This window comes from Salvia miltiorrhiza, chromosome 6 (genome assembly GCF_028751815.1).
Source record: "Salvia miltiorrhiza cultivar Shanhuang (shh) chromosome 6, IMPLAD_Smil_shh, whole genome shotgun sequence".
Lineage (NCBI taxonomy): Eukaryota > Viridiplantae > Streptophyta > Magnoliopsida > Lamiales > Lamiaceae > Salvia > Salvia miltiorrhiza.
Window position 1 is genome coordinate 11,479,440 of NC_080392.1, and position 27,046 is coordinate 11,506,485.

General features: G+C 35.9%; 2 protein-coding genes across 7 annotated transcripts; both read right to left on the minus strand.

The window, feature by feature from the left end:
* Window positions 1-2,107: 2,107 nt before the first annotated feature.
* LOC130990491 (uncharacterized) lies at window positions 2,108-3,886 on the minus strand. The gene is made up of 2 exons (XM_057914719.1): window positions 3,775-3,886; window positions 2,108-3,396 (listed from the first exon to the last, which is right to left on the minus strand). The coding sequence occupies exons 1-2, from the start codon at window positions 3,884-3,886 to the stop codon at window positions 2,108-2,110; spliced, it is 1,401 nt and encodes a 466-aa protein (XP_057770702.1).
* Window positions 3,887-13,211: 9,325 nt separating this feature from the next.
* On the minus strand, window positions 13,212-17,565 carry LOC130988659 (transcription factor BIM2-like). Of its 6 annotated transcripts, XM_057912564.1 has the most exons (9): window positions 17,268-17,563; window positions 17,078-17,165; window positions 16,471-16,540; window positions 16,265-16,360; window positions 15,345-15,736; window positions 14,292-14,421; window positions 13,817-13,865; window positions 13,615-13,713; window positions 13,212-13,565 (listed from the first exon to the last, which is right to left on the minus strand). In XM_057912564.1, exons 1-9 carry the CDS (start codon window positions 17,326-17,328, stop codon window positions 13,537-13,539), a joined length of 1,014 nt encoding a protein of 337 aa, XP_057768547.1. In that variant the 5' UTR covers window positions 17,329-17,563; the 3' UTR covers window positions 13,212-13,536. The 6 variants fall into 6 exon arrangements, with proteins under 6 accessions (XP_057768547.1, XP_057768546.1, XP_057768549.1 ...); XM_057912563.1 differs by having other exon boundaries at window positions 13,212-13,713; window positions 17,268-17,564; XM_057912566.1 differs by having other exon boundaries at window positions 13,212-13,713; window positions 17,078-17,189; window positions 17,268-17,564.
* Between the last annotated feature and the right edge of the window lie 9,481 nt (window positions 17,566-27,046).

Below are 27,046 nucleotides of genomic sequence, written 5' to 3' on the forward strand. Positions count from 1 at the left end.
TAATGCGGGGGGAAATTGCTCAACGTAATCACTCACTAGCCAAGGGTTGGTTAGAGACAAGTTACACTCTCCTTGTTAACTTGAACAATTAGGAGTTTTCTTTCCTTACTAGCTCGTCGACTCTACTCCTCTATATCGTTCTGGCCTATCACAACCAAATGAGAAAAGACCTTTTTGAGTTACTATGTGACCATGACATATCACGACTAAGTGGATTCTTCTTCTTGTGTGTGAATTTCCAAAATAAATACTTGAGAGAAGAGTGAACCTTGAGAGGAACTCGTTGTTGCTTGATTTGGACTAAATTGACAATGAAAACACTTGTTTGACATTCTCATTTTCTTGAATTCGAGAGTTGAGAGTTGATTGTGAGTTGCATGGTTCGATTTGGCAGTATGTCCTGTTACTAGTGTTTTGATGATTACTTGGCTGTTGTTTTTAGTTGAGTTTGTCGTTGTTTAGTGTCTTCTTTCTATTTAGTTTTCGTTTTCTTGTTAGTTTGTTCTTTTATTTCGGAGTCTTTTGTGTCGTGTCGAGGGAGGAAGTTATTTTTAGTGAGTGATTTTCACCATTAAATTCTTCTTTCACGTCATACTTGAGGACAAGTATGATCTAAGTGTGAGGGGATTTGATGTGTGTATTTTAGTTACTTAGTTTAGTGTGTGTTTTGTCATGATTTTATATAATTTTACATAGTTTGTGATATTTTGGCGCAGGAATTAGAAGGATTGAAGATGGATGCTCGTGGATGGAAGACGTCGGTGAAAGTCGAGAATTGATGAAGATTAGCATGGATTTTTGGAAGAATTTAGAGATTTGGGCTTGGAGCTAATTATTTTATAATTAATTAAGCCTAAAACTCTTGTTTTTATTTTATCTTGGGCTCTATTTTTTGTAAAGGCCGAGAAGCCCAATTTATGGTGGGATCGGTCACTTTAAGGGTTTTAATCCCTTGGTTTGTTTAATTCTCATAGCCGCATAGTTAGAATTTTAATTAGGTTATAATTCTTGTTCTAATATTATTAGACTTAGCCGCATATTGGAGATAGGAATTAGGTTAGCATCTTATTTTAATTAGCACTAGGCGTTTTATTTTAATTTTTCCAGGAACAACCGCAAGTTTAGTTTATTTTATGCTCATGAGTTGACTTTGATAACAAAACAATTAGTTTAGCTTTTAGTTATTGCTTCGGTTCTTTCAATTTTAGTTCACAATTACTCCCTCCGTTTTTTTTTAAGTGTCCTATTGAGCTAAATTTATTGTTCCTTTTTAAGTGTCCTATTTCAAAATTTGAGAATAAAAAATGACAAACTTCCTACTTTACCCTTTTTCTTTAATATCTTCCAAATTCTTCATGCTTCGTAATAATTAGATACATGTATCTAAAAGAATGGATTAGTTCATGTATTTTTGGAAAACATATTCGAAATCTTCCAAATTCTTTTCTTTATTAAATGATTTCTACATGTATTGTTAGTTATAGTTTCCAAACACTTGCAATCCTATTTAAGATAAGTTAATTCTCATCCACCTGCACATTTTGTTAAAAAAAAGTATGAGTACGAAGCAAGAAATTTCAGGCGAGAATCAAGAAAATTTTGGCGAGAAGAAAGAAATTAAAGAAGAAAATGCTCCAACAAAAGGCGAACATAAACCACCATTACCGTTCGACCTCAATCTGCCGGCGGATCGTGGTTTTGATTTAAACACAATTCCTGACGACGAAGGAGAACTCACCAAAGAAGAGAAAAGAGAAATGTCTATTCGTAAGTTACTTAAGATTTTTTGGCCTGAGCATTACTAATTTGTATTATTGGTTAAATTTTATTATGGATTTGATGCAATATTATGATTTAATATATTATTGAAGTTCAAAGATGTCCATTTCTTTTCCATTTTAGTTTTCAATGTGCTTCATTTCGTTGGATATTTGGTACCATAGCAAAAAAGACAAACTAATGTGCATTCATGCACCAACTAAGAATTGACCAATGTAGATAGAAGGAGAAGTTTTCATATTGAAAATTAACAACAATTCTGAATAAACAGTAAACACTTCATTATCGAGCAAGGAATTCAAAACAAATATGCGCAAACCCCTTATCATCATGTATTAATCGCCCTAGAAACTTCATTGACTAACTCAAGATCACATTTTAAATTCAAGGGAAGACGTCCTTCTTTTTCAAGTTGTTCTTTCTTCAAGTGAGGAATTTTATAGTCATTAGATCCCCTTGCTTTCATTATCTCAACCATGCACGATTGTAATGTTAAAAAGATCCGATTGGACAGCACCGGTGAATATTCCTCGAACGCCTTCTCCACTACATTAACAAGTTCAGCAACAGTCTTAGGACATTGCTTGTACTGAATAGCTTGAATAGCACGAAAAAATCCAAGATCCAAGATGTTTAGGTCCGGAGAATTCGGAGGTTGACATATGAGTCGAATATCAAAACCATCTTGCTTGGCAACTTCCTGAAAGTATTTGTCCGATGGATCAATGTGTGTCGGAGCATTATCTTGTTGAATGAATATTGTGTTATGCATGTCTTCTCTTGGCCACGTAGCTCGAACAGCAGGAACAATTTTGTCAAGCATAAAACTTCTCATGACATCTTTAGTTATCGATGTGATTGGCTTAATCTCCAATGTTCCGGCAGCCCGATTTGCACTGCTTCTTTGAGCTACTACGTGAGTAACTAATGGAAAACAACCAATTTTCCCATCAAAAATACAATTGCCGTTTTCATCCATCCTTGGACGAGTCATCGCAGCCGAAAACATCACTTTACCAATAAAATTTGTGCTCTTACATGTCCGTAATGGATCATCTTCAACCCGAGAAAGATAATAATTCTCTGTCCTTTTTGTCATGTTAAACCACTTCTCATCTATAAAAACAATATCAAACAGACCTTTAAAAATTGGATCCTGATGGACACTTCTTGGATCAAGCATCGATAAGCACCATTCTAATCTCATTTTCTTGTTTCGATCAGTCAACAAAGGCTTTATGCAATTTGAATGCCTTCTAATGTCCCCCGACTTCAAAAGTTTGTGAACCGCATGTAACCCCACATTTGCGGCTGCTGCTACATCCCTCATTGTAGTTCTTTTTGCTAGAGGTATGTTCATTAGGATATCTGAATCAAGAGCAAGTCTCTTACGCCCACAATTTTTGGATTTTCTACTACAAACGTTAACTGCCTCATTGCGCAAAAGACAATCCTTTCCTTGTTTCCAAATTCGTCTCACAGTTCTTACATGCACTGAAAATAATTCTGCCACTTCATTCGTTGCACCATGAGGTAACTTCAAATCCTTACTTCTAGATAGCAAGTCATCAAATATTTGCTTACGTATCACATCATGTAGATTTGGTTTACTTTTACCTGTTATTAAATCTTTCAAAAGAAACAACAAAAAAAGCATTTAAGAATTGTAACCAATACAGAGAAACTACAAAGACATAAGATCAAAATAAGCTCAAGTTGTATTCCAGTTTATCTTCTAGATTTGCTAAAATGATTGGGAGTAAGTGACATATTTTTGACTCGTAGATCTTGAAAAATAAATTACATGCATGTAATATTTCTTTCTTTATAGCTCCTGAGGATTAGTGATCCTAATAACTAAAATGAAGCCAATACAGAGAACTACTAAGATATAAGATCAAAATAAGCTGAAGTGGCATTCAAGTTTATCTTCTCAATTTGCTAAAATGTTTGTAAATAAGTGATCAAGAACAAGTATAAAAAATTAAAATGTACCTAATGCATTGTTGAACCCATTTAGATGCTCATGATCAACATCTGTTGTAGCGTCAGAGTTGAGATCAAAACTATGGTGGTTACCATTTCTTATTGGTGAATTTGGGTTCATTTTGCTGATATTTTTTTTAATCGTGAAAAAGTTTATGATTGAGTACTCTCTATTTTATATCATCATAAAAAATTTGAATTCAAACAAATTTTTTGATTTTGGCGGTGGACGAAATATTAGCGGCATTTGATTTTTTTTTCAACTTTCTGTAGATTTTGCATACGTAAACTTCCTTAGAAATTTTAGTGGAATTTCTACAGTTTGTATTTTAACAAAATCTAAAAGGTCAGCAGCTCATTAGTTAGTTAGTCAAATGCTCACAAAAAAACTTGAAGAATAAATTTATTACACTTTGAAAATAATAAATAGGGGCACAAAGGTAATACTCTCACTTCCTTAATATATGTGCTTTTTATCCATGGGACACTTAAAAAAAAACAGAGGGAGTACTTGGTTACTTTTGTTTTGCTTTGGAGTTTGGCGGTTGATCAATCAAGTGGCAGGCGACACTTTTCTATTTTCAATTGTGGTGATTTCTTCCAATTTAAATTCCAGTTTATTATTTCGTTTAATGTTCGGTTTTATTTCTTTAATTGTTTATAGTTTAATTATGAGTATCTAAATCTTTTAATCGGCGAGAATAATGAAACTCTAATTTAATGATCTGTGAGACCTAATTGGTTTAAAATTGATTCCTATTGATTCTGATTAATTCCTAGGTTCCAAGATAATTCTGATTTTATTTAAGCCTGATCAACTTAAGTCTAATTGGATTACAGTCAATTAGTTCCTGTCAATCCGTAATTGTTGGAATTGGACTAATTAGTGATACAACTACCGTGTTCGTAGGGGGAATTAATTGGTATATTAATTATTACTAGCGTCTCTAGGATAATTGATATAAATTGGGTTCCTTCATCTTAATGCTATTAGAATATTAAATCTAGGTCTGGCGTCTCCAGCTAGGTTATATTTTAATAAGGGAAATAAGCAGGTCTGGCGTCTCCAGCTGTTTATCGACACAGTAAGTAGGAATTGGGGTACGTCCGTTGCGTTTCACGGTATCCTATAACTGGTTGGTTGGTAGGGATTGATTAATTATTGCGTCGAGGATCAGAGTTGAATTAGAGTGGATTTATTTGAGCCGAATTACCCTTTTTATTGATTTACTTCAAGCGTATTTTATTTGATTTATTTCTGCGTTCTTAGTTTAATTAACTCCTCTTAAATTTAAGGCGTGGTGGCATCACCAATTTTATAGACCTAGGGATTTGAATGATTTTTAACTGCTCTCTGTGGGATCGACCCTGCTTACCATTGTGCTAATTTATTTTGGTAATTCCGCAGGAATTATTTGGTGGTTGGCGACGTCCACCAATCATTTTTCATGGCAGGACCCAGGTGGTCGGAAGTTTAAAGGAGGAGTTTTGGATGAAAAGAATGGAGCAGGAAGCAGCTGGTCGCAGCACTGCTTGTATCAGCCTCCTTGAAGAGTTTGATGTTCTGTCGAGCTAACGACGTTTAAAAATAGCGCTTATTGGGAGGCAACCCAATTTTCGGTTAGTTCGTTTCTTTTCGTCTGTTAGTTTTTTTTGTGCCCCACAAATCCTTTTCAAACTTATTCTCCTTGGCGGTGAATAAGTTTGGGGGATGTGTCTTTGTGGGTGCATTGTTTCTTTTTAGTTGTTTTTGTTTGTGTCGTCGTTGAGTTGTTTAGTCTTGCTTTGGTGGTTTCTCTGTGATGTTACCTTGATGAAGATGTGAGTAGTGTAGAGATTGGTTAGATAACTGGCTCATGATGATTTCTGCTTTAAACTTGTGAAATTGCATGTGTTTGTGTTGATATTGTTGTGATTGAGCATGATTGATGAATGATAAGCATGGTCTCTATGTGTTTGCAATCAATGAAATAAGCTGTGAGATTTGAGCCTTGACTGTCATTATTTTTACAATCTTATTTCTTATTCTTGAGTGATTGTTCGAGCATGCTTGTGTCTCACTAGAACTTGTCTTGGTTTCTCCCTCGAGGTCACATAGTGTGCTTAATAACTTTGAGATGATAGAAGGCCGTCTTTGCTAGCCTATATATCCCATATTTGTCCTATTACTATATATGATCCTAGTTCGCCCCCTTTGAGCCTTATTTTCCATTTTATTTGATTTAGTCGTGGGTGGGAACTTGGAGATTGTTGATGTGGGGTATTTGGCGTTGTGGAGATGTGTGATTATGAATTATGAATTTTGTTCTTGATTGGAAAAAATCTTAGTACCCTACAAGTCGTTGAAAAAAAAGAGAAAAAAAAAGAAAAAAAGAAAAGAAAAGAAAAGTGAGAAAATTTAAAAAAATGGGTACATAGGATGCTTTAGAAAGTCATAATATCATGAGAAATAATTGTTGTGTTGTGATGGTTTCTCGTATTGAAAAATCTGGTTTTATGAGGTGGAAGATGGTATGGATTAAAAATGTTATAAGGTTGGTGATCGAGCTACATTGAGGAGTATCTTTTAGTCACTCAGCCAAATATATCCCACGTTACCAAAGAGCCTACATTACAACCCTTAATGAAGACCTTTTTGATCTTGGTTATAAGAGCACACATTAAGTGGTGGAGAGGTGAGACGATTGACAAGCTTATGGTTGAGTATTTGTTTTGCTTGAACTGAGTGTAAACACGTCCATATCTTTGATTGATACACTTGAGAGTTGAGAGTTTTTATTTTCTTTATCTTTTTGGTGAGGATTGCAAGTCATTGAGACCACAATTTGAAGTTTGTCATGAGTGTGATATCTTGATGATTGGAGATACAAATGCATGTTGGTAATTTTGTTGACAAATCTGAAGCCACAATGTTATCCACTTTTCTCTACGCTCTTGTTGATTCATTCTTGGTTCATCTTTGTTTTGTCTGAGGACGGACAATAGTTCAAGTTTGGGGGGTTGATAAACATGCATTTTTACCTCTTGGTGTGTCATTTTTGATGTTTAGTTATGAGGATTTTGTGTGTTTGTTGATTTATTTGAGCTTATATTGGTTTATGGTCAAGAACTTGTCACTTGCTTGTTGTTTGAACGAATTTTCAGATATAATGAAGCAGAATTTGGAAGAATTGGCTTAAATACAAGTTGTAGTTCGTCTCCAGAGGAGTTCGTGAGCGCAAATGGATCATAAATCGGAGTTCGGACGAGAGAGAACGAGCCAAAACAAAATTGCTGCGCAAAGCTATCAGGAGTTCTGTTTCGTCACGCGGGCCAGCCATGCGGCCGCGCGACGTGGCCGCGCGAGTCGCCGTATTTCCGTCCAAAATTCGTTTTTTTAGCGATTTTGGGTATTTTTGAGAGCTAGAAGACTTAGGGCATATAAATACTCCCCAATAACTTATTCTCTGCACCTTTTTATCATCTTTTATCATATTTTACTTTTCCTGAGAGCTGAGAGAGACGGAGAACGGAGCGAGAGCAAGAACTGAAGATTCTCAATTCTACTACGGTTTTTCTTGTGGATGTTTATTTGTTTTATTGAGAATTGTATTCTAGTCCATATGTCTATGTGTGGCTAGAATCCCTTTTTCCCAGGGTTTAGGGAGTAAACATGGTTTGAATTTCTGACTGTTTGATTCAATTAATTGAGATTATTATTCCTTTTTATGTTCTTGATATAATTGTTTGCTTTATTGATTGGCCACCAATTTAGCATAATCATAGGTTTTAATTTGAGATCGGGAGATGATAATTATTACCTGAACTAAGAACATAGAACACATTTATTTTAATTCTAAAGGGAATTGATAATTGTGAGGGCGTTAATCCTAGGAACTTTTAGGAGTTACATGTTAGAAGTGCGATCCGGGGACGGTAGCCTTGCATGTAATCAACGGTTTGTATGCCACGGGAGTGGGTATGGACTAGTTTAGAGATTGCCTTAGGAATCGTCTTATTAGTTGAATTGAACATGTTAGTTAGGAGAATCTGTTGAAACCTTTGCCTTGGGAAATCTTCTCTTATCTGTTTCTCTGTTTCACAGCTTGATTTATTTTCTTTCTTGTTATTTATTTATTTAGTTTTAAAAACAAAACTCTCAATTTCGTTTGTCCAGATAGAGTAGAATAATTTAGGATAGGAATTGGTTAAATCAGTCTCTGTGGAATACGACCTTGCTTGCTACTGTACACAATTGCACCCGTACACTTACGGCGTGTTAAATAAAATAGCGAACAATATTCCATGGGGTTCCCAACACATTCAACTCTCCTACTGGACCAAGCTTTCATCCACAATTTTCATCCAATTTTCCTTCTACCTATTTCATGCCTCCACCAAATCAATTTCAGGAAAATAGCTCACAGTTTCCTCAGCATTCTTCACAAATTCCAGTTGTTGTTGATGATGACGTCGAGGAAGTTGGAAAATCCACTGCAAAAACCAAGGAGACAAAGGCGGCTTGGAGTCCTGATGAAGACATCCTTCTTGTTAAAGCTTGGTACAACACCAACACCGACTCCATTATTGGCAATCAACAGAAAAGAAAGGATTTTTGGGAGAAAATTACTGCTTACTATAACGAGTGGAAGCCAGAGGACACCGCTGCGCGAAGTTTATCACAGGTGAAAATCATTACTATAGAATGAATCCAGATCTTAATAAGTGGGCAGGTATCTATAACAATTTCTGGAGCAATCGAGCGAGCGGACAAGGAGATGATGATGTGCTGGAGGCGGCAAAAAGAGCATGGAGAAATGATTATCCAAAACTAAGGACTTCAAGTTCTTGCACGTATGGAAGATGATCCAAACTTGTGAGAAATGGACTCCTCAACAAATGCCACAGAATCCTAAAAAAAGGCCAAAAATTCTGAAACAGACAATCCATCTTCTACGGACACTGGAGCTCGAATGCGACCGATGGGACAACAGAGAGCTAAACGACAAGCGAAACAAAAGGCTAAAATGACATCTACAGTCAACGATGATAAGTGGAAGCATGTCCAAGAGACTATGAATAAATAAATGAGCATGCAAGAGGTACAACTCAAGCTTCAAGAGGAACAACTCAAGCTTCAACATATTGAATTTTGTAGACAGGATACTAGTGGCATGTCGGAGGATGAACTCTACAACCATTTCAAGCTTGTAGCTGAAATCAAGGCAAAATATGGGTGGAAGTAATACGTTTATGTATCGTTTAGCTATTGTAAGTGTGCTTTAGTTATTTCTGGACTTGTAAGTGTGTTTTATCTATTTTGTACTTGTAAGTGTGCTATGTCTAATTCTGTAGTTTGAAGATAATGTATTTGTAATATTAATTATGACCAACCTTTGAATTATGTTACTTTTGTATTAATCAACTACCATTCAACGGTCAAACTTAATCACAACAACCATCTATTCGTACAACTACCACAACATGTACACCTACCATTTAACGGTCTTAAATATTTTAGCTATATATACAAGTGATTCATTCTTCACTTAATCACAACAATCTCATACTTCCTTTCATCTCATTCAACTCTACTCACTCCCAAACACAATAGAAAAAATGTCCGATACTCCTAGTCCACATGAAATTGATGAAATGTGGAAGCAATACCTTCGAAATTTGGCAACCAATCCGATTATGCGAGAGATGATTGCTATGCTTGATGCAGATGAAGCAACAATGCAAAGTTCACGATGGAGTAGCGGTCCTAGAAAATATAGGGATCGGGAGCGTGAAAGAGGCCATGATCGTCTCGTTCGTGATTATTTCTGTGACGAACCCATCTATGATGGCGATCTTTTTTCGCCGTCGATTTCGAATGCGACGGGACTTATTTGTCAAGATCGTTGATGCGATGAGCAACTACTCACCCTTTTTCACATTGAGGTAAGATGCAACTGGAATGAATGGTCTATCACCACTCTAAAAGTGCACCGCACGGTCCGCACCTATTCGACAGTTGGCATATGCGGCTCCCGGTGATTCACTTGATGAGTACATGCGGATGGGTGAGAGTATTGCTTTGGAATGTCTACATGAATTTTGCAGGAGTATGATTGTCGTTTATGGTGATCGATATTTGAGGACTCCAAATGCAGCAGATACTGAACGCTTGCTACAAATGCATGAAGAAAGACATGGCTTCCCGGGAATGCTGGGAAGCTTCGATTGCATACATTGGGAGTGGAGGAATTTTCCAGTCGCATACAAAGGATACTATACACGAGGCGATCATGGCGTTCCTACAATAGTTCTTGAAGCGGTGGCATCAGCAGATTTGTGGATATGGCATGCTTTCTTTGGCGTCGCCGGAGCAAGCAATGATATCAATGTTCTTCATGGATCTCCATTATTTAATCAATTCCTTCAGGGAAATGCCCCACCAGTTCAATTCACGGTGAATGGTTAGATGTATAATAAAGGATACTATCTTACAGATGGAATTTATCCAACTTGGGCTTCATTCGTCAAGAGTTACCCAGCACCAAGAGATCCGGTCAGACAAAAATTTGCGCAGAGACAAGAGGCTGCAAGAAAAGACGTTGAACGAGCGTTTGGAGTGCTACAAGCTCGTTGGGCAGTAGTTCGAAATCCCGCGCGATCTTATTTTAAGGAAGACCTTCGCAATATAATGCTCACGTGTATTATTTTGCACAACATGATCATTGAGGATGAGGGTGAAGAAGCGGTCAACTGGTCTGACGAAGATGCAACTCCTCAGCAACCAATACCAATGGGTACTAACAATTGGGAAGCATTTGAAAATTTTCTCCAAAATCACAAGGATTTAACAAATAAACAAGTCCATCTCCAACTTCAACATGATTTGACACAACATATTTGAGCACAAATCAATGCCGCAGATGGCTAGAATTAAGTAATATTAATTTGAATTATTATGTTTATGTAGTTTCAATTAATGTAATTTTAATTTTTGCAATGTAATTTTAATTTTAGCAATGTAATATGAATTTTATTAATGTAATTTTAATTATTATTTATAATTTTAAATTTAATATATTTTATTAAATTAGATAATTAATATATAGAAATTAATTTTAAAATAAAAATAAAATTAAAATATATAAATAATGCAAATAAAATTAATTGGGATCTATATATATATATATATATATATATATATATATATATAAAGGGAGTGTGTATAATGGTGGGACCCTGAAAAAGTAAGAAACTGGTTTATTGTTAGAGGAGATGTGAGATAAAAAAGTAAGTGGGTTTCTAAGCTGATGTGACACTAATGTGGCAATTTTAGAAACTAAAAACTGGCTCATGGTTGGAGGCACCCTTGGTTACTTTTCCAATGGTTTGACGCCCGTAACAGAGATTTTATATGATTAACGAATATTTATGGTCAATCCGATTCAACTGTTGGTTTGTTATTATAAAGACCCAATTTTAGTCATAGTATTTTGCGTATAATTAATTGGCTTTAATAATAATAATAATAATAATAATAATAATAATAATAATAATAATAATAATAATAATAATAATAATAATAATAATAATAATAATAATAATAATAATGTGCAATTATTTTTTGTTGATTATGTATCACATTTTAACTTTCATATTTATATATGATTAAGATAAAATGAAATTATGGATCTAAGAAGGGAAAACCAAAATTGAAAACTATAAAAATCTTATTGATCATCATATCATGGCAATGAATATTCGTCAATGTAGCCTACACCACAATTAGTAATCAAACTTAATATATTTCTCAAATAATTAGAAATCCAATTGCCAACTAGCATATTTCTTATAATTAATGTTGTCATAGCTCAAAGAAACTCCGATGTCTTCTGCCTTCCAATATATGGCTTCTCGCCCTTTATCTCGAATTGGATCGTAAATATCAACAATTACAATCCCAAAATAATCAAATTTTGTGATGTAACAATTTAATGGGATGCTTGTGTTCTCCTACCTTGACTATATATTCTTCACCTTTTTTGATATATTCGTGTGAAGAAATCTCTACGAGTAGAGGATTCATTGTGCTACCCAATTCATTAATCACGTGAATCGTTGTTGTCGAGCCATCTCCTTTAACTTCTACGACATTCGCTAACACAAAGAGCAAGCTTAGAAACAACACTTTAAATGCCATTTAATTGTTATCCTTATGGTTTTGTGGTTATGTTCTAATGGATTTTATAGAGAAAAAGATGCAACTTAACTTCGCATAAATTAATTCAAATTCCGTTTCGTAAGTATTGAATGAGAAATTAATGGCATGTCTCCAAAAAACAATTGGATAATAACTAATTTGTGAATTCGAACATACGCATATATTCGTATGTAACACGTACCAATTTACAAATGTATCTGTGAGTTTTAGTTTGCCAAATTAAGTTAAAATGACATGGAAAATTTTCATGAGATAATGAGGGATGCGGTTGGACACGGAGATTAAGAAATGTGTAAAAAGTAGATAAAGTAGGTTGATGAAAATTATTTAAATATTAGGTATAGAGAAAGAATATATTGCCAAAAAAAATGCGACATTTGTATTGGGGCATTACTATTGGGACGGGGGAAGTATATAATAATTAGATTGACAAAATACTTTAATAATAGGAAGTATAAAAATTGAATATTCCATTGTAGAGTTAATTACTGGAGATAAAAATGAAATTACTCTACATTTTAACTCTACAAAAAAAAAAAAACCTCTACAATAGAATAAAGTACACTCTATTGTAGAGTTATCTTTACAGATGCTCTAAGGGTGTGTTCTCTTTGATGATAAATTTATCATGAGATAATGAGGAATAACAAAAATTTATGCTTTTAAATGTCACCTTTTTTTTTTCCTCATTTTCTACAAAGAAAAGTTCACCATATTTCATTTCTTCTTTCCACTCCCAGGAGGGATAATATGAAGTGAAAAGAAGGAATTAAAAATAATAGACTTCTCTTTTGTAAAAAATGAGGGGAAAAAAAGAGGCATTTAAAGGTGTAAATTTTTATTATCCTTTCTTATCCCTTGATAAATATATCCATAAAAAAGAACACACCTTAAAGGTCTCACTTTAAATATGAGTGGAGTTGCATGAACTCTGCTACTATAAATAAAAATGACAAATTTTTCATGAACGGACCAATACAAATTAAGCCAAAAAGAACTTTTCTTATTCCAATCAACCAGTAGTCTCTATCTTCCCAAACACGGATTAGAATTATACCAAGTTGCTTTCGAAGTATGAGTAATCATAGGAGATTATGGTACGGCTATCTTGTTCTATACTTTTTATAAATATTGTTTCAACTGTCATATTTATTGGTCCATGGATATAAAATCTGTATCTTAGATTTTATAGTTTAAGAAAGGATAAGGGTCAACTGCAAATTCTTTCAAGCCAAGCGACAAGGCATTTGTATGTTTGAATGTTTTGTGTAGTCTTCTATGTTCATATCATCTCAAGTTTCTTAACATCTCAAATTCTCAATGTTGGTCAATTCATATAGAAAATAGTTAGAATAGTTGTTCCTCACAGAACCCCTTCCAGAAGCAACCAAGAAACAATGAAGCATATCTCACTCTGAGCCTCCAACAAGTTAAGGAAGATGATGGGCAGAAACACGAATTAGTAACCTGTCGATGACCATATATATTATGTCGATCATGTTGTCCTTCGTCTTAACCCAACGCAATCGTGCCAAAGCAGAGAATCATCGTTGATGAAAATTTCCCGATAGCTACTGCCACCAATTTACTTTCTCGCTTGCTGGAAGACAGTGGAATCAGATTCAGACAAATATCGATTACTTCATAACCTCTGAACAGGAATACAAGCCTAGCACAGAGCATAGCATGTACAGTGATCCACGCTTTTGAATGGATGTTAGAACATCTTGCTCCCTCACAAACAAAAACTGAAGGGGGATCCAGGGAACATGGAACAGAAATGTAATATTTCAAAGTCACGCTAGGTCTCATCACCTCTCAACCTTTTTGAAGGGTGCTCATAACTCTTACCAACATTTACAGAAGATCCATAGCAGAGACCGGAGGCATTCTCTTGATCCTGGATGTTCAGTAGGTGAAGAAAGTTAAGCAACTTGCATATTGATGATTTGGGACTTGAATTAACAAGTCATTACATATTAGGGTAGGGTTACCCCTACGGTGAACACAAAAAGAAAGGTAAGGGAGAAATATATAGTAATGGAAGCAAACCGCTCGAGATTGCACCTTTCAGATCCAAAACAACTGCTATTTCAAAGAAACGTTATAACTATAATTATGTTCCATGTCAGAAGTCGGAAAGGTAGCACATCAAAACAAGTATTTGGGCAGTACCATTTGCTCATTTCTGAATACTATTGTAGTTGATTTGTATGTTTAGAGGATATTTGCAGGGCTTATATATGATAAAACTGCAAGACATGCAGAAAAAGGAGCACAGCACAATCCAATAACTTGTAAATAAGAAGAATAGAGATGGAGGAACCTTGATAGAGATTACGGGATTGGTATTTCCACCAGTAGTTTGTTTTCCAACATCCAGCTGCACAGAAATGTTGGTTTGGGACAAATCGACCCCTGACGATTGTAGTGAACACTTTAAGGAATTCAACAACCTGTTAAACACCACAAGACCCACTTGAGTTTGATAAACTTGTACCATGGAAGATCTTCCAACCAAGCCATAGATGTGTTCGGCGGAGAGAGAGACAGATGAAGAACGAGAGAAGACAATGTAAATTAAGTGTTGAAGTTCTAGTTCATGCTTAGCAGGCACTATCAACAATTAATCACAGTAATTAACTTGTGCAGATAAAAAATGAAAGAGAATTAGATTCATAATTTCATACACAATCATCTCTGATAATGATGATCTTGAGATACAAATTATAGGATCCATTAAGAGGTGCTAATGTAAATCATTGGAACAGACAAAATATAGCTTCTCAAAGTGAAATTCCGAGTTCCACTTAGATATAATGGTTCAATTAGGAACATATAAAATGAAAGAGATTCTAATACTGATCTTACATTCTAAGAACCTCGTTGTAAGTCAGACATCTTATCAATGCTTTATGAAATAAAAAAATAACTCGAAAAACTAAGATAATATGCATGTATACAACCTACTGTCATCAAACTAGACAAGGGGGCTAGAAAATTCAAACAAGCAATTGAATTGAGAAAAGTTCAAAATTTAGGATGCCCCCTACTCTCACCAAGATACAACAAGAAATAGACTAGATATTGTCAATGATGAGATGCAGCATGACAGAAGACTTTGCCAGACACACTGCATGAACATATGAATAGACAAACTTAGGATATCCCCAATTACTAAAGAAATAAAATGACTGTACGAGTACGACTCTATCATAGTGTTCATATCATGAGAGATCAAATCGGCCAAAATACAATTCACATACGAAGATGCTATCCGTACCAAACATGACAGAAAGCCATAACATGTGTATCAAACCAAATAGCCATATTATGTATCAAATGGTAATTTCTTGTTGCTACCTTGGCCGATCCTTACCCTTGAGAGTAGACATTTGAGATACTAGCTTCACCACTCTCACTCTTCAGTTCTTCCCCATTTGCAGAGTAGACAGGAACAGAACAATCATCTGCACATGATCTACCCTGCCAAAAGTTCAATTGGTCGGCTTCAGTAAAAGATCCTTGGTGGGGCTGGCCAGGCAAACTCTCAAATATAGCTGCTGGCAGAGGCATGGCCATAGCAAGGGCTTGTGTTGTCATGGGTGGGTTAACTGCTGATTTATATAAGGTAACTCCAGTTAAGTCCGATTCCACTGAGTTCTGCGCATTACTTAGCAGGACTGGGTGAACATTGTCTTCGTGACCATAAAAGTTCCTTTCAAATTGGGTCTGGTCAACGAAGCTTTCATCTGGCCCAGAATTAATTCTCTGTCACAAATATGAGAAATCACCACCAACGAAATATAAAACTTGATCCTACAATGGAATGAAGTTTGCACCTTGTCCATAGTTTGACCTTGTTTACTAAAAAGATAAAGTGCATAATATAATCAACAAGTCACAGTTTTCACCCACTAATCCAATAAAAGAAATGGTGTTACCGGAAAAATTAGAATTGACATTAGAACTAAAAATCCACATCTTTATCTAACTTTATCAGATAGCAAGGCGCTGCTATTAGATGTTATAAACCCTGTGCTTTTACTGAGGATCGAGCATATTCACACGGGTATCATAAAACAAGTATGCAAAACCAGATAATAAAGTCAAACTACAAGAGAACCTAAGGGATGTACAAGAAAGTTTTCTTGGACAGCCAACTAGCTAAATGGGTAACAATGTCCATTTTTTGAAATTGATTAGGTGTGAGTCTATGGGGAAGGCAGTAGATTTGGTAATCAAATAAGTCTTACAACTTCAGCATCAAAAGAAATAAATAAAAGCATGTAATTTTACCAGCGGCAAACACTTTGTGGACTCTGAGCTCCAACCTTGACAAGATCCCTCATACATCTGCAACTTCTCCTGTAAGAACTGGATATACTGTATAACCTGCAAAAGAATGGATTTATCAGAATTTCTACACAAACTGTGTCACGTAAGAAACAGAGTGCAGCCTACTGAATGACAACAAAAGGAGGGACTAAAATGGCATAACTAACCTCCAACAAAAACGAAGCTTTATCCCTTTTTTGATCATTTTCGGGTATCAGGTCCCTCAAAATTTGAAATCTGTAACACATAAACTTTTTTTTATAATTTTCAGGTATTATGCACACAAGTTAAAGCCTTTTGCATCTAAAGCTAACTGCATAACCTTAAAATTTTGCTCTTGCATAGTTTATCTCCTCTACAAATACTTGGACATAAGAATTTCGACCTCATAGAAAACTTTAATAACTACATTATCCAAATTTACAGCCCATTATCGCCTAAACAATTCATGAAGAGAAAAATACCCAAAAATCAAGGAGAAAACGGGGCAAAAAGGGGATGCACCTAGAAGTATTTAAGACTGTCAAACTCGTTTCAGTCTGAGTTCCAATTGCCACACGAATAAGCGATGAACTTCTCCGAAAAACGCAAAACAAGGACTAATCTGAACCCTAGCTGCTGCCGCAGCATAATCCAAAACAGAAGGGGGAGAATATATACGAAAATGAAATTCTCAAAAAAATATAAGAAAAATGAAACGGACAAAACCTGTCTGAACGAAAACAACCTAAACAAGGGGAAAGAAAAAGAAAGAGAATGAAGTTAAAAGCTTGCCTCTCATTGATTTTGCTCCTTCTGCGTTGCTCCGTCTCTGAATGCTTGGAACGTAAAGCGTTTGCCTTCTGATCAACTCTTTTGTAGTCTGCTCAAATTTGAAATTACACAACTGAAATATGAAATTAAAATAAACACAAACACACATACGCGCACAAGCACACGCCTTTAAAAACGCAGAGATAGGTACCTGTAGGGGAAGAGCTATCGTGAGTTTCTTCGTCTTCTACGTGGCTCGCAGTTCTTCCCATTTCTTGCTGCAAATCCAATTCTGTTCCAATATACTTGCGCTAGCGTGTTAGAGGAGGGGCGGTGAATATTGTTCGAGCTGGAGGTTGATTAAGAAGCGCTCTAGGGTAACGCCTCCTGTGCTGGAAATTTCGCGCGGTGGTGAGTGCTAAACTGCGCGTGCTCGGTGACGCTTACGCTAAACGGCGCCACTGTTGATTGGCCATTTATTTGTCATGCCTTACCTCCTCCTTGGCCAGAATTGGATTTCATGGTATTGGGCTTGCTTCTATGTATTGGGCCACATAGGAAATCGAGTGTTTGGTGCGAAGCCCGAGAATAAGGCAAGGCCCGACGCTCACCTCCGCTTACCTTTTCTACAATTGAACACTAAGGGCCCGTTTGATTTTCAGTATTGGATTAATCAGGATATAAATTATCCTGATAATTTAGTGTGGATTAGTCATGATTTCTAATCTCAGATGGGTGTTTGATATCATTGGTAATTAATCCTAAAAAGTGTTTGGTATTCATTGAAATAGGTTGGATTAACATATCAAATACCTAAATTAGTAGCCTATGGAGGGGGTGGAATAATTAGTGTGGGTTAATCCCACAAAATAAGCTAGGGTTTTGGGATAAACCTGGAGTTGACCATATTAGTAACACATAATATCAAACACTACATAAATCCATATTAATTTAACTTATCCTGCTTTTAAACTCATATCAAACAGGCCCTAAGGGGGTGTATTAGTTCAAGACTTTAATAGATTTCTGCAGACTTTAAAGTTTGGGTGTATTAGTTCAAGACTTTTAAAAGTCTATGAAAATCTGGGTGTATTCGTTCAAGACTTTTAAAAGTCTATAAAAATTCGGGTGTATTCGTTCAAGACTTTTAAAAGTCTATGAAAATCTGGGTGTATTCGTTAATCTATGGACTTTAAAGTTGGAATGACTTTCATTGATTTCGTTGAAAAATAGGCATGAACAAATCCGAACACAGACCACGAGAATTCACAAATCTTGCAAACTCCCCACGCTCGCTGAGTGCCAGCGCCCGCGGCCAAGAAGCCAGCGGCCGCTGGACCCAGCACTCGTTGTCAATGATGCCAACGCTCGCTGGGGCGCCGCGGTGGCTGGCCTCCTCTCTCTCTCTCTCTCATGTTTATACTCCATAATTCCTTGAAGCCAGCGAGCGCTGGGCCTCAAGCGCTCGCGTGAACCCAACGCTCACGGGGCCTGCAGCACTCGCGAGGTCTCCACGCCCGCTGGCTTTGTGGATTTTAAGAATTCATTCAAAATCATGAAGAATCCGTGAGAATTCTATAGACTTTTAAAATCCACGGACTTTTAAAAACTACATAAGTCTTGAACTAATACACCCCCTAACTTTACTTAAATTTTAAGATGCCCCATTTGCACTCGTCGAACACATTCAAAAATCACCCATTTTTTTGCTGTTGTGCTCGTCGTCTCTTCCACCAAAAAAGTTGCCGCCACTGTAAAACCCAAGGTAAGAAAAAAGAGGATTCTTGGATTGTCTAAAGAATGGGAAGCCGTACAGATTCATTTAATTGAATAAAAAATATATGGGAAATGGATATCCAATCCATTAATCAGAATGATAAAAGAAATGAGTTTAGAGGTAACTCTGTCACAGCCCACTATCCCAATGACGGGTTAACAGGGGTTATGACTTGGGGTGAACAATAAGAAATGGAAATGGACAATTACTTAACATTAAAGTATATGAAAATATCACTTATAGATAAAAAGGCTAGGATCATATATGATCATTTGGATACTTATAAAACATACACATAAAAGAGAACTGATTAAGGTGGTTTACCCAATAACACGTATCACAACTTCATATCATAGAGCTATCCTAATCAAGTGTTTTGCAGCGGAAAACGTGTGAGATATACATATGAAGATGTATACTCAAGGTTACATTTCTTGAAATGTCAAAGGAACACCCGCTCAACATCATTCCATTCCATCAACTGCTCAACCTGCACATTTAGAAATACATGCAGGGCTGAGTATAAAAATACTCAGTGGGCATAGCCGAAAATACATTCATGCATACATATATAAATTGAACTGCCATAACAGTAACACACAGGGGTTTTCTTAAATGACCTGCGCTTACTAAAATATTTCTTTCATTTTCATAAAGTCGATCGGCCGATCATTTTCCTTCATATGATCCATATCTGTTCCTTTCTGTCACGCGCCGGGAAGGAGGCCTCCTTACCACGGACGCCAAGACCGGTCGCAAGCGACTCGCGGTCTCCATAAGTGTACACGTTAACCCTAGCTAGCGACCTTTGTCTAGCATAGGATCCCAATTGGATTTCCTTCAAAGTTGGCGAACCAACACAGATAGGATACATACGTAAAACATAAACATTTTTGGCAGTCAATCATTTCATAAACATTTCATTTCATTTCATAAACATGTCATTTTCATTTCATAAGAGTCATTTATCATTTGGGCATAATAATAAACTGAAATTAACAGTTAAAATCATCTCATGCATATATTCGTATAAGAGGCCTACGACACGCAGGGGATCTCTATATACGTATAGTAAAAGTAATGCCCACCTGGATAGGCAAAGCCTGAAGATCATAATCACATAACCTGTCTTGGGAAAACAGTGCTAATCCCCTTGGTCCACAAAGCCTACAAGAAATTCTATTCTTAATAGGTCTCCTTGAATCTAATCTTAAGTCATGGTGTAGTGCTTAACATTCTATGATTCACTTAGCCAGGTTTTTAATGAATAAATAATTAAAAACATTTCTCTTGAGTTAAGAACACCAACAATATTCTTACTCATCTTTCTTTAATAATTGGAATTATAAATAAAACCAATTAAATCATAAATACTTTTTATTTCATGATGCAAATAAAATGTCATGTCATGCTTAGCATATGATAAGTAATTACTTAAAATATGCACTTAATAATAATTTAATATTATTATAAAAATTATCCTTTAAATAAATTAATCAAACTAATAATAGTTCAATTAATTAAAAATAAGAAAGCCCAATTTAATTAATTGAAGGCAATCCAAAGTCTTTAAAATAATTAATCAACTAATTAATAGTCTAATTAAATAAAATAGGGAAGCCATTTAAATAGATGAAATAGAGCTCATGCTTAAATAAATAATAGCCCATATAAATTTAAAAGATGAGGCCCAACTCAATAAAATATGAATGGCCCAGACTGAATAAAATAAATCGGGCCCAGCTAAATAAAATTAAAAATCGGCCCAAATAATTTAACTCGGCCCAAAATAGGAGCCCAAAACCCCAAGCCCAAACCTAGCCTAACTCTCACCCTTTCCTCCCTCAAAGCTGCGCCCCCTCTCCCATTTCGTCTCTCTCTCTATCTCCATTCAATCTCAAAAAGAAATTCGCTCAACTCTCTCTCGGCTCACTCAATCTGCCCGGCTCCCTCTCTTCTCCGGCGAAGCAGCTAACCAGCCGCCGTCCGTCGACTCACCCTTCAACCTTCCTCTCTCTCAAACCTCGGTCACCACCACACGACCTTACTGTACTCGACACCCACACATCTCACGCTGCACCCTCCTCTTCTTCCTTTTTCCCGGCGAAGAGCGCCGGCTTCCCGAGCAGCAGCAACCGCGGAGAACCCACGGCCGCCGCAGTCAAAAACAGCCACCGCCGCCTGACCTAGCTTCCCTGAAACCACCGATTCCCTCCTCCTTCCGACGACAACAGCTCGCTGCCGCCGCCAGTCTCTCTCCCTCTCGACTGCTCTCACGGCCGCTGGAGCAACGGCGACCACGACAGGCTCCACCTCCGCTGCTACTCCATCGTGCCCGGACCAGACCACCTCTCCCTCACCCCCGACTGATCGGCTACAACAGCGACGAGCCGCTGCTGCGCCTGAACCCTAGCCACCCCTCTTCTCTCTCTCCGGCCGTGGCCGAGCGACAGCGGCAGAGCCGCCACGCCCTCAAAACTCCGGCTGACAGCAGCAGGAGAACCACCGCCGCCGACCGCATCTCTCGACCCCAGCATCAACTGACGTCCCCCGACTCCAATCGCACAAAACCAACTCCAAGATTGAAGATAAATTTAAGGCTTCAAAACTCATTTTATTCTATTTTCATTTAATCATGTTCATTCATGTATGTAAAGAAAAGAATATACATATGTAAAGTTCATTTCTTTACTCAGTTTCTTGTTTGTTAGAAAACACAAATATATGCTACGCATGTTTATCAATGAATGAGTTGCATGCTTTAAATGATTTTCTTTTAAGTATGAAACTGGTTTGCTGAACTGAAATTTAGATGCTGTGATTGTGAGCAAACTGAAATAATCAAGGAAATTTATAAATGAAACCTTAAGGAATTTTGGATGGAGTTGAGTCGTTGTTGTCTGGATTTCTTTTGAGCATTCTTGCCTTCTTGAATGCAGATAAGAGTTCTTGAATGCAACATGTCTTTTAGAATGAGTAAAGTCTCCTTGGTTTAATATAATTGAGATATGGCAGAGATTGAGATATGGCAGACAGAGAGGAGTGGACGAATGCATTGCTGTGTAGGAGTAGGTGTAGTGGGTGTTGTGGGATGTTAGGTGGGTGTAGTGATGTTAATCATGGAGGTGGTAAGGAGGTGTAAAGGAAGGTGGCATGGCTGTCATGGAGGAGGTGGAAGAGTAGGTAGATGTGGGAAATTTGGTGGAGAAATTAAATATAATAAAATAAAGTCTTCCGGGTTATACTATGAAAACTGTAATAATTCTTCAGGGTTTGCTGACTAAATGCTCGCAAAAATGCTTTAAATACTAAATTAAATAAATATGCGACGCACATAAATTTAATAACTAAATTTACAAATGTTTTTGTAAATTATTTTTGTTGGAATTAAAAATAAATTTATTTTCTTTATATCCGGCGTGAATCATCCTGACTTCTAAGTTCAAAATAAATTCTAAATTTATCTCGGGGAAACGGGGTATTACATCCCTCCCTCCTTAAAAAAATTCCGTCCTCGGAATTGCATATCTGGTATTCTAGCTTGTGATACTAGTCATTCATTTAACCCTTCTCTTTTGTGGCCTTTTCCATCCTGTGTTGGTTCCACTACATGACGAGAACAATATCATTGCCTCGTAAAACTTGAATCTTGCGATCAAGTATCTGGACTGATTTCTCTTCACAACTTAGGTCCTGGCTAGGACTACTTTATCTTGTTTAATCACATGCTTTCTTAATTGCGAGATGCTATACGTATTGTATACATCCACAATGCTTGGTGGCAGAGCCAACTTATAGGCTACAAAGGCCTAACTTATCTAGGATCTCAAAAGGTCCTATATAACGGGGTCGTAACTTGCCCTTCTTTCCGAAACGTATAACTCCCTTTGAGGGAGAGACTTTGAGGAAAACTCGATCCCCAACATTAAATTTTTAATTCCAATCGGCGTTTATCGGCGTAAGACTTTTGTCTATCTTGAGTTTCTTTGATTCTTTGCTTGATGTGGTCGACTTTCTCAATCATCTGTTGGACCAGTTCAGAACCTAACAACATTCTTTCACCCACTTCATCTTAGTAAAGTGGTGAACTACCTTAATTGTTTCCTTCGTCCTAAGTCACCTTCTCAGATTTGACTAGGGAATTCTAATATCAAACTTTTCTCATCATCTTGGTAACTTCCACTTAAAGATTAATGGCACTCCTTCTGCCATGTAAACTCATTTTCTCATTTCCAAATGATTATTTAATGGGGGTTTCTAAGTTTCCATTGTGGTGGTATTCCAACTTTATTCTTACTGTAGCTTCTGGCACTTTAGCCAAAGCATTCACTCTCTTAGCTTGAGCCTACTAGCCTTGGGGTTGGGTTATACCTTAAGTTTAGTTCTAGTGCTTTCCTTCCATTTCCTTTTTCTTTACCTCCATCTTGAGGTGGTGTACATATCTTGTTTGTGCGTGAACTTTTTCCTTCTCCAATTGTTGTAGTGACTCGGTGGTGAGAGTCTCGTTCATTGCTTGTTCCTTCATAATATCTCCCTAGTTTACTAGGGAAATTGAAAATCTCATGTCGCGATTCATTTACGAACTCCTTTACGCATTTCTCATTATTCATTTATAAATGACTTAAATAAGCATTTTAAACTCCATTAAAATGGAATTGATTTAAAACATTTTAATCCTTTTAAAATCCATACTCATAAAGCCTTAACTCATGCTCTATCTCAAATTCTATCTCTTTACTCAACTTTATATAAACTCTCCACTCATCTCAAATCCTTAAGTTCAAGGATAGGTTTCAAGAAAATCATGGTACTAAGTTTCGATTTATCTCTCATATAAGGCTCGTCTAATCTCATTCAACACATAGACAACACAATCACATAAGGCACATAAGAAAATACAATCAAACATTATCAAAACATGCTCTGTTTTTACACTGACTCAACTTCAAAATCTAACCTGTTCTTACTCCGACACCTCCTCGACTCGAGACTCATACCAAAAGAAAGGTCATCGAGTCTATTTTCATATAAAAAAAAGTAGAGTCAAAAACTCGAAGTATTGTAGGAGATATGACTGTTTTACTACAGTCTACCATATTCGGCAGTTTTGAGCAATCGAAAACTTGGATTTTTGAAAAATAGTAAATGTTGTCAAACTGGGCTCACATTTTGTGGATATCTAGCTAACACAATAAGGTTAATACCATAAAATTTTGGAAAGCTAGATCACACAGGAAGCTACTGAAATGAATGACTCTTTCCCCTGCTCTCTGAAACTCTCGGTAGTAATGTGCAGTTTCGGTTTTGTATTTTATAAAAATAATAGACGAAGTCCAAATGACTTGAAATTTTACCGATGTTCTCAAGACTCATGTAGAGACTTGGTATTAAAATTTCAAAGCTTTTTGACATTGAAAAACCGTCGATCACAGTAGGTTAGTAGGCCTACGAAATTCACCAAAATCTCATCTCAAACTCTTAAAATACTCAACTCAACATTCCTTCAAGGAAATTCATTAAAGCTCATTTTAAACACATATAACACTCACAAACATTCAAGCACAATATAATGTTCATCATACTCAAATCTTGACTCTCTTCTTACATCATAACCTCAAATCTCTAGTAAAACGTTTCAATGAACGCATCATTAAAATTCTCCTCTCATTTTCATGATCAAAATTACTCAAATACTCAAACATGATCTCATTCATCATATAAATCATTATACACATATAGATTCCCTTTTATCATGTACTAAACTCTAACGAAACTTCATGTATCATCATAAAACTCTTAATAAAACATGACAAACTTTCACATAATGGTCATAAAGCAATTAGACCTCATTTTATCAATCATCGACTTCTCAAAATATGAAAACTCAAAAACTCATATAAACTAAACTAAGTCAAAAATTTTCTTGGCCAACAAAAGACTTACTCAAACATAATTATACACTAATATCATGCTCAAATACATATATCTTAAGCCAAAATCACTTTAATAACACATAGGCAAAAAGTCCTAATTTTTATTAAACTAAACTCTTTTGAAAATATCACTAATCATGTATAACCTATTGATCAAATCATAGATCTAACATCCTAGGTTACCAATTAGCACAAATCAACATCATAAAACAAGATCACATATAGATACACATGTATGTCATCTTCTTCCTCAAACTAACACTTTTCATTTTTCACCTCTCAACCTCAAGCTTCAATCTCATCCATCATTAATCATCTAGATCATCTCATAAACTCAAATCCATCATCAATACATCAATTGATTCATAGGATCTCAACATCCCAATTTTAGGTAAACTAACCTAATAGAAAAATCTATATCTCATGGCTAATCATCAAGATATTCATATATATATATATATTAACTCAATAATCATCAATCATCATATAACTCAAGCCAATTCAAGAAAACAAACAACAAATTTCGTAGGGTTTCAAGCCCCTAATTTTCGAAAATTTCATAGAAATAAGTTGGGTGATTTTCTTGCTCAATCATGATCATATACTCACATATAACATCATACAATCTAGATCTATAAAATAAGAATCACTTACCCAAGTTTCTCACCAAAACTCATATTTTCTCACTCTAGCTTGGAAGCCTTTCTTCAATGATTCTCTTGAATATAAGTAGCTAGGATGTGTTTATGGAAGATTTTAGAGTGGATTGAGGTGTTTTGTAATTTTTTTTTTTTTTTTTTTTTTTGGAAGCTTCGAAGGTCTCTTCAGTGGAGGAAAATGGAGGAAAGTGAGAGAAAGAGGGAGAGAGGTGTTGGTCGAAAATGATGAGTGAGGAGTGAGAGAGGATTTTGCAAGATTGTAAATGATCTTGTGATCTTTAAAGAGGATTTTGTAATCTTAAGGAAATATTGGCAATTAATGCCTTGATCTCTCTAATCTCTACACTCTCTCTCTAATCTCTACACTCTCTCAATAATCTCTACACTTGGCAAATTGTGGTATTTAGTCACATGGTAGGGGAATTAAAGTAATAGTGTGAGAAGGGTGATTAAAAATAAATCACAATAACTATGGAAATGTACTCATTAATAAAATACCAATACATAATTATTCATGTGACCACATAAAATAATTATAGCACTAATATTAGTGCACTCACTCAATTATAATATTCTTCTCATAGGAAAAATAATTTTAAAACAAAATATATGCTTGGAAATATTTTCATTAACCAGCATTCTTTGATTTCTCGGTAAAAATAAACTGCACTTGCTTTAGAAACTTAATTAAAATTTCAAGTGCTAATATCCTCAAATAAAAATCATAATAACTTGCTCACAATGACATACGTAACAAAACTCACATAATTAATCAGTCACGTAATTTCACATAATATCACGTCAAAGCAGTCGGCAAACACAGACAAACTAGACGTCTCTCCGACCGATTTTTTTTTTTTTTTTTATCAAGGTTTTTCACTCTTTCTTTCTCGACTCTATTTCCAACTCATTATTCCTATTTTCTTAATAGGACAGTCAATCTCTCTGACATCTCAGTATTCTCAATAGTGTTAAGACACTATCTCACAACATAGGGAAAAGTACGGGGTGTTACATGTACTATCAAATTTAGATAAAATTCATGACTTCATGCATAATTTAAAATTCATGTGGCTCATATAAATACACTTAACTCACCAATTATAACTTATGCACCACATTTATAAAAATTTTCTTTAACTAAGCACATTAAAACACATATATAACGATCAAATCACATCAGATAAATCAAACCAGTTTTTATCATAAATGGATGCCGAATCCTAATTATTAATAATTAAGCCCTTAATCAGGGATTAAAAGTCGGGGTATGACATACTATCCACTTTAAAAGAAATTTCGTCACGAAATTTGTACCACAGGAAATAATTCTGGGTATTTCTCCTTCATGCTAAACTCGAGTTCTCACGTCGCCTCTTCTTGATCATGGTGCTTCCAAAGAACTATTACTAAAGGTATCGACTTATTCCTTAGTACTTTAACTTTCCGATCTAGAATAGATTCGGGTCTCTCCTCATATCAATTGGATTCCTAATTCCAATTTATATACATGAGATTTACTTGAGAATAAGTTCCCTCGTCCTTTTGCGGCGGTTCATTACTCCTACCTCATTCCTAGGGCTCATTTACGGAGTATCCTATTTTCCAAAGACCAAAATGG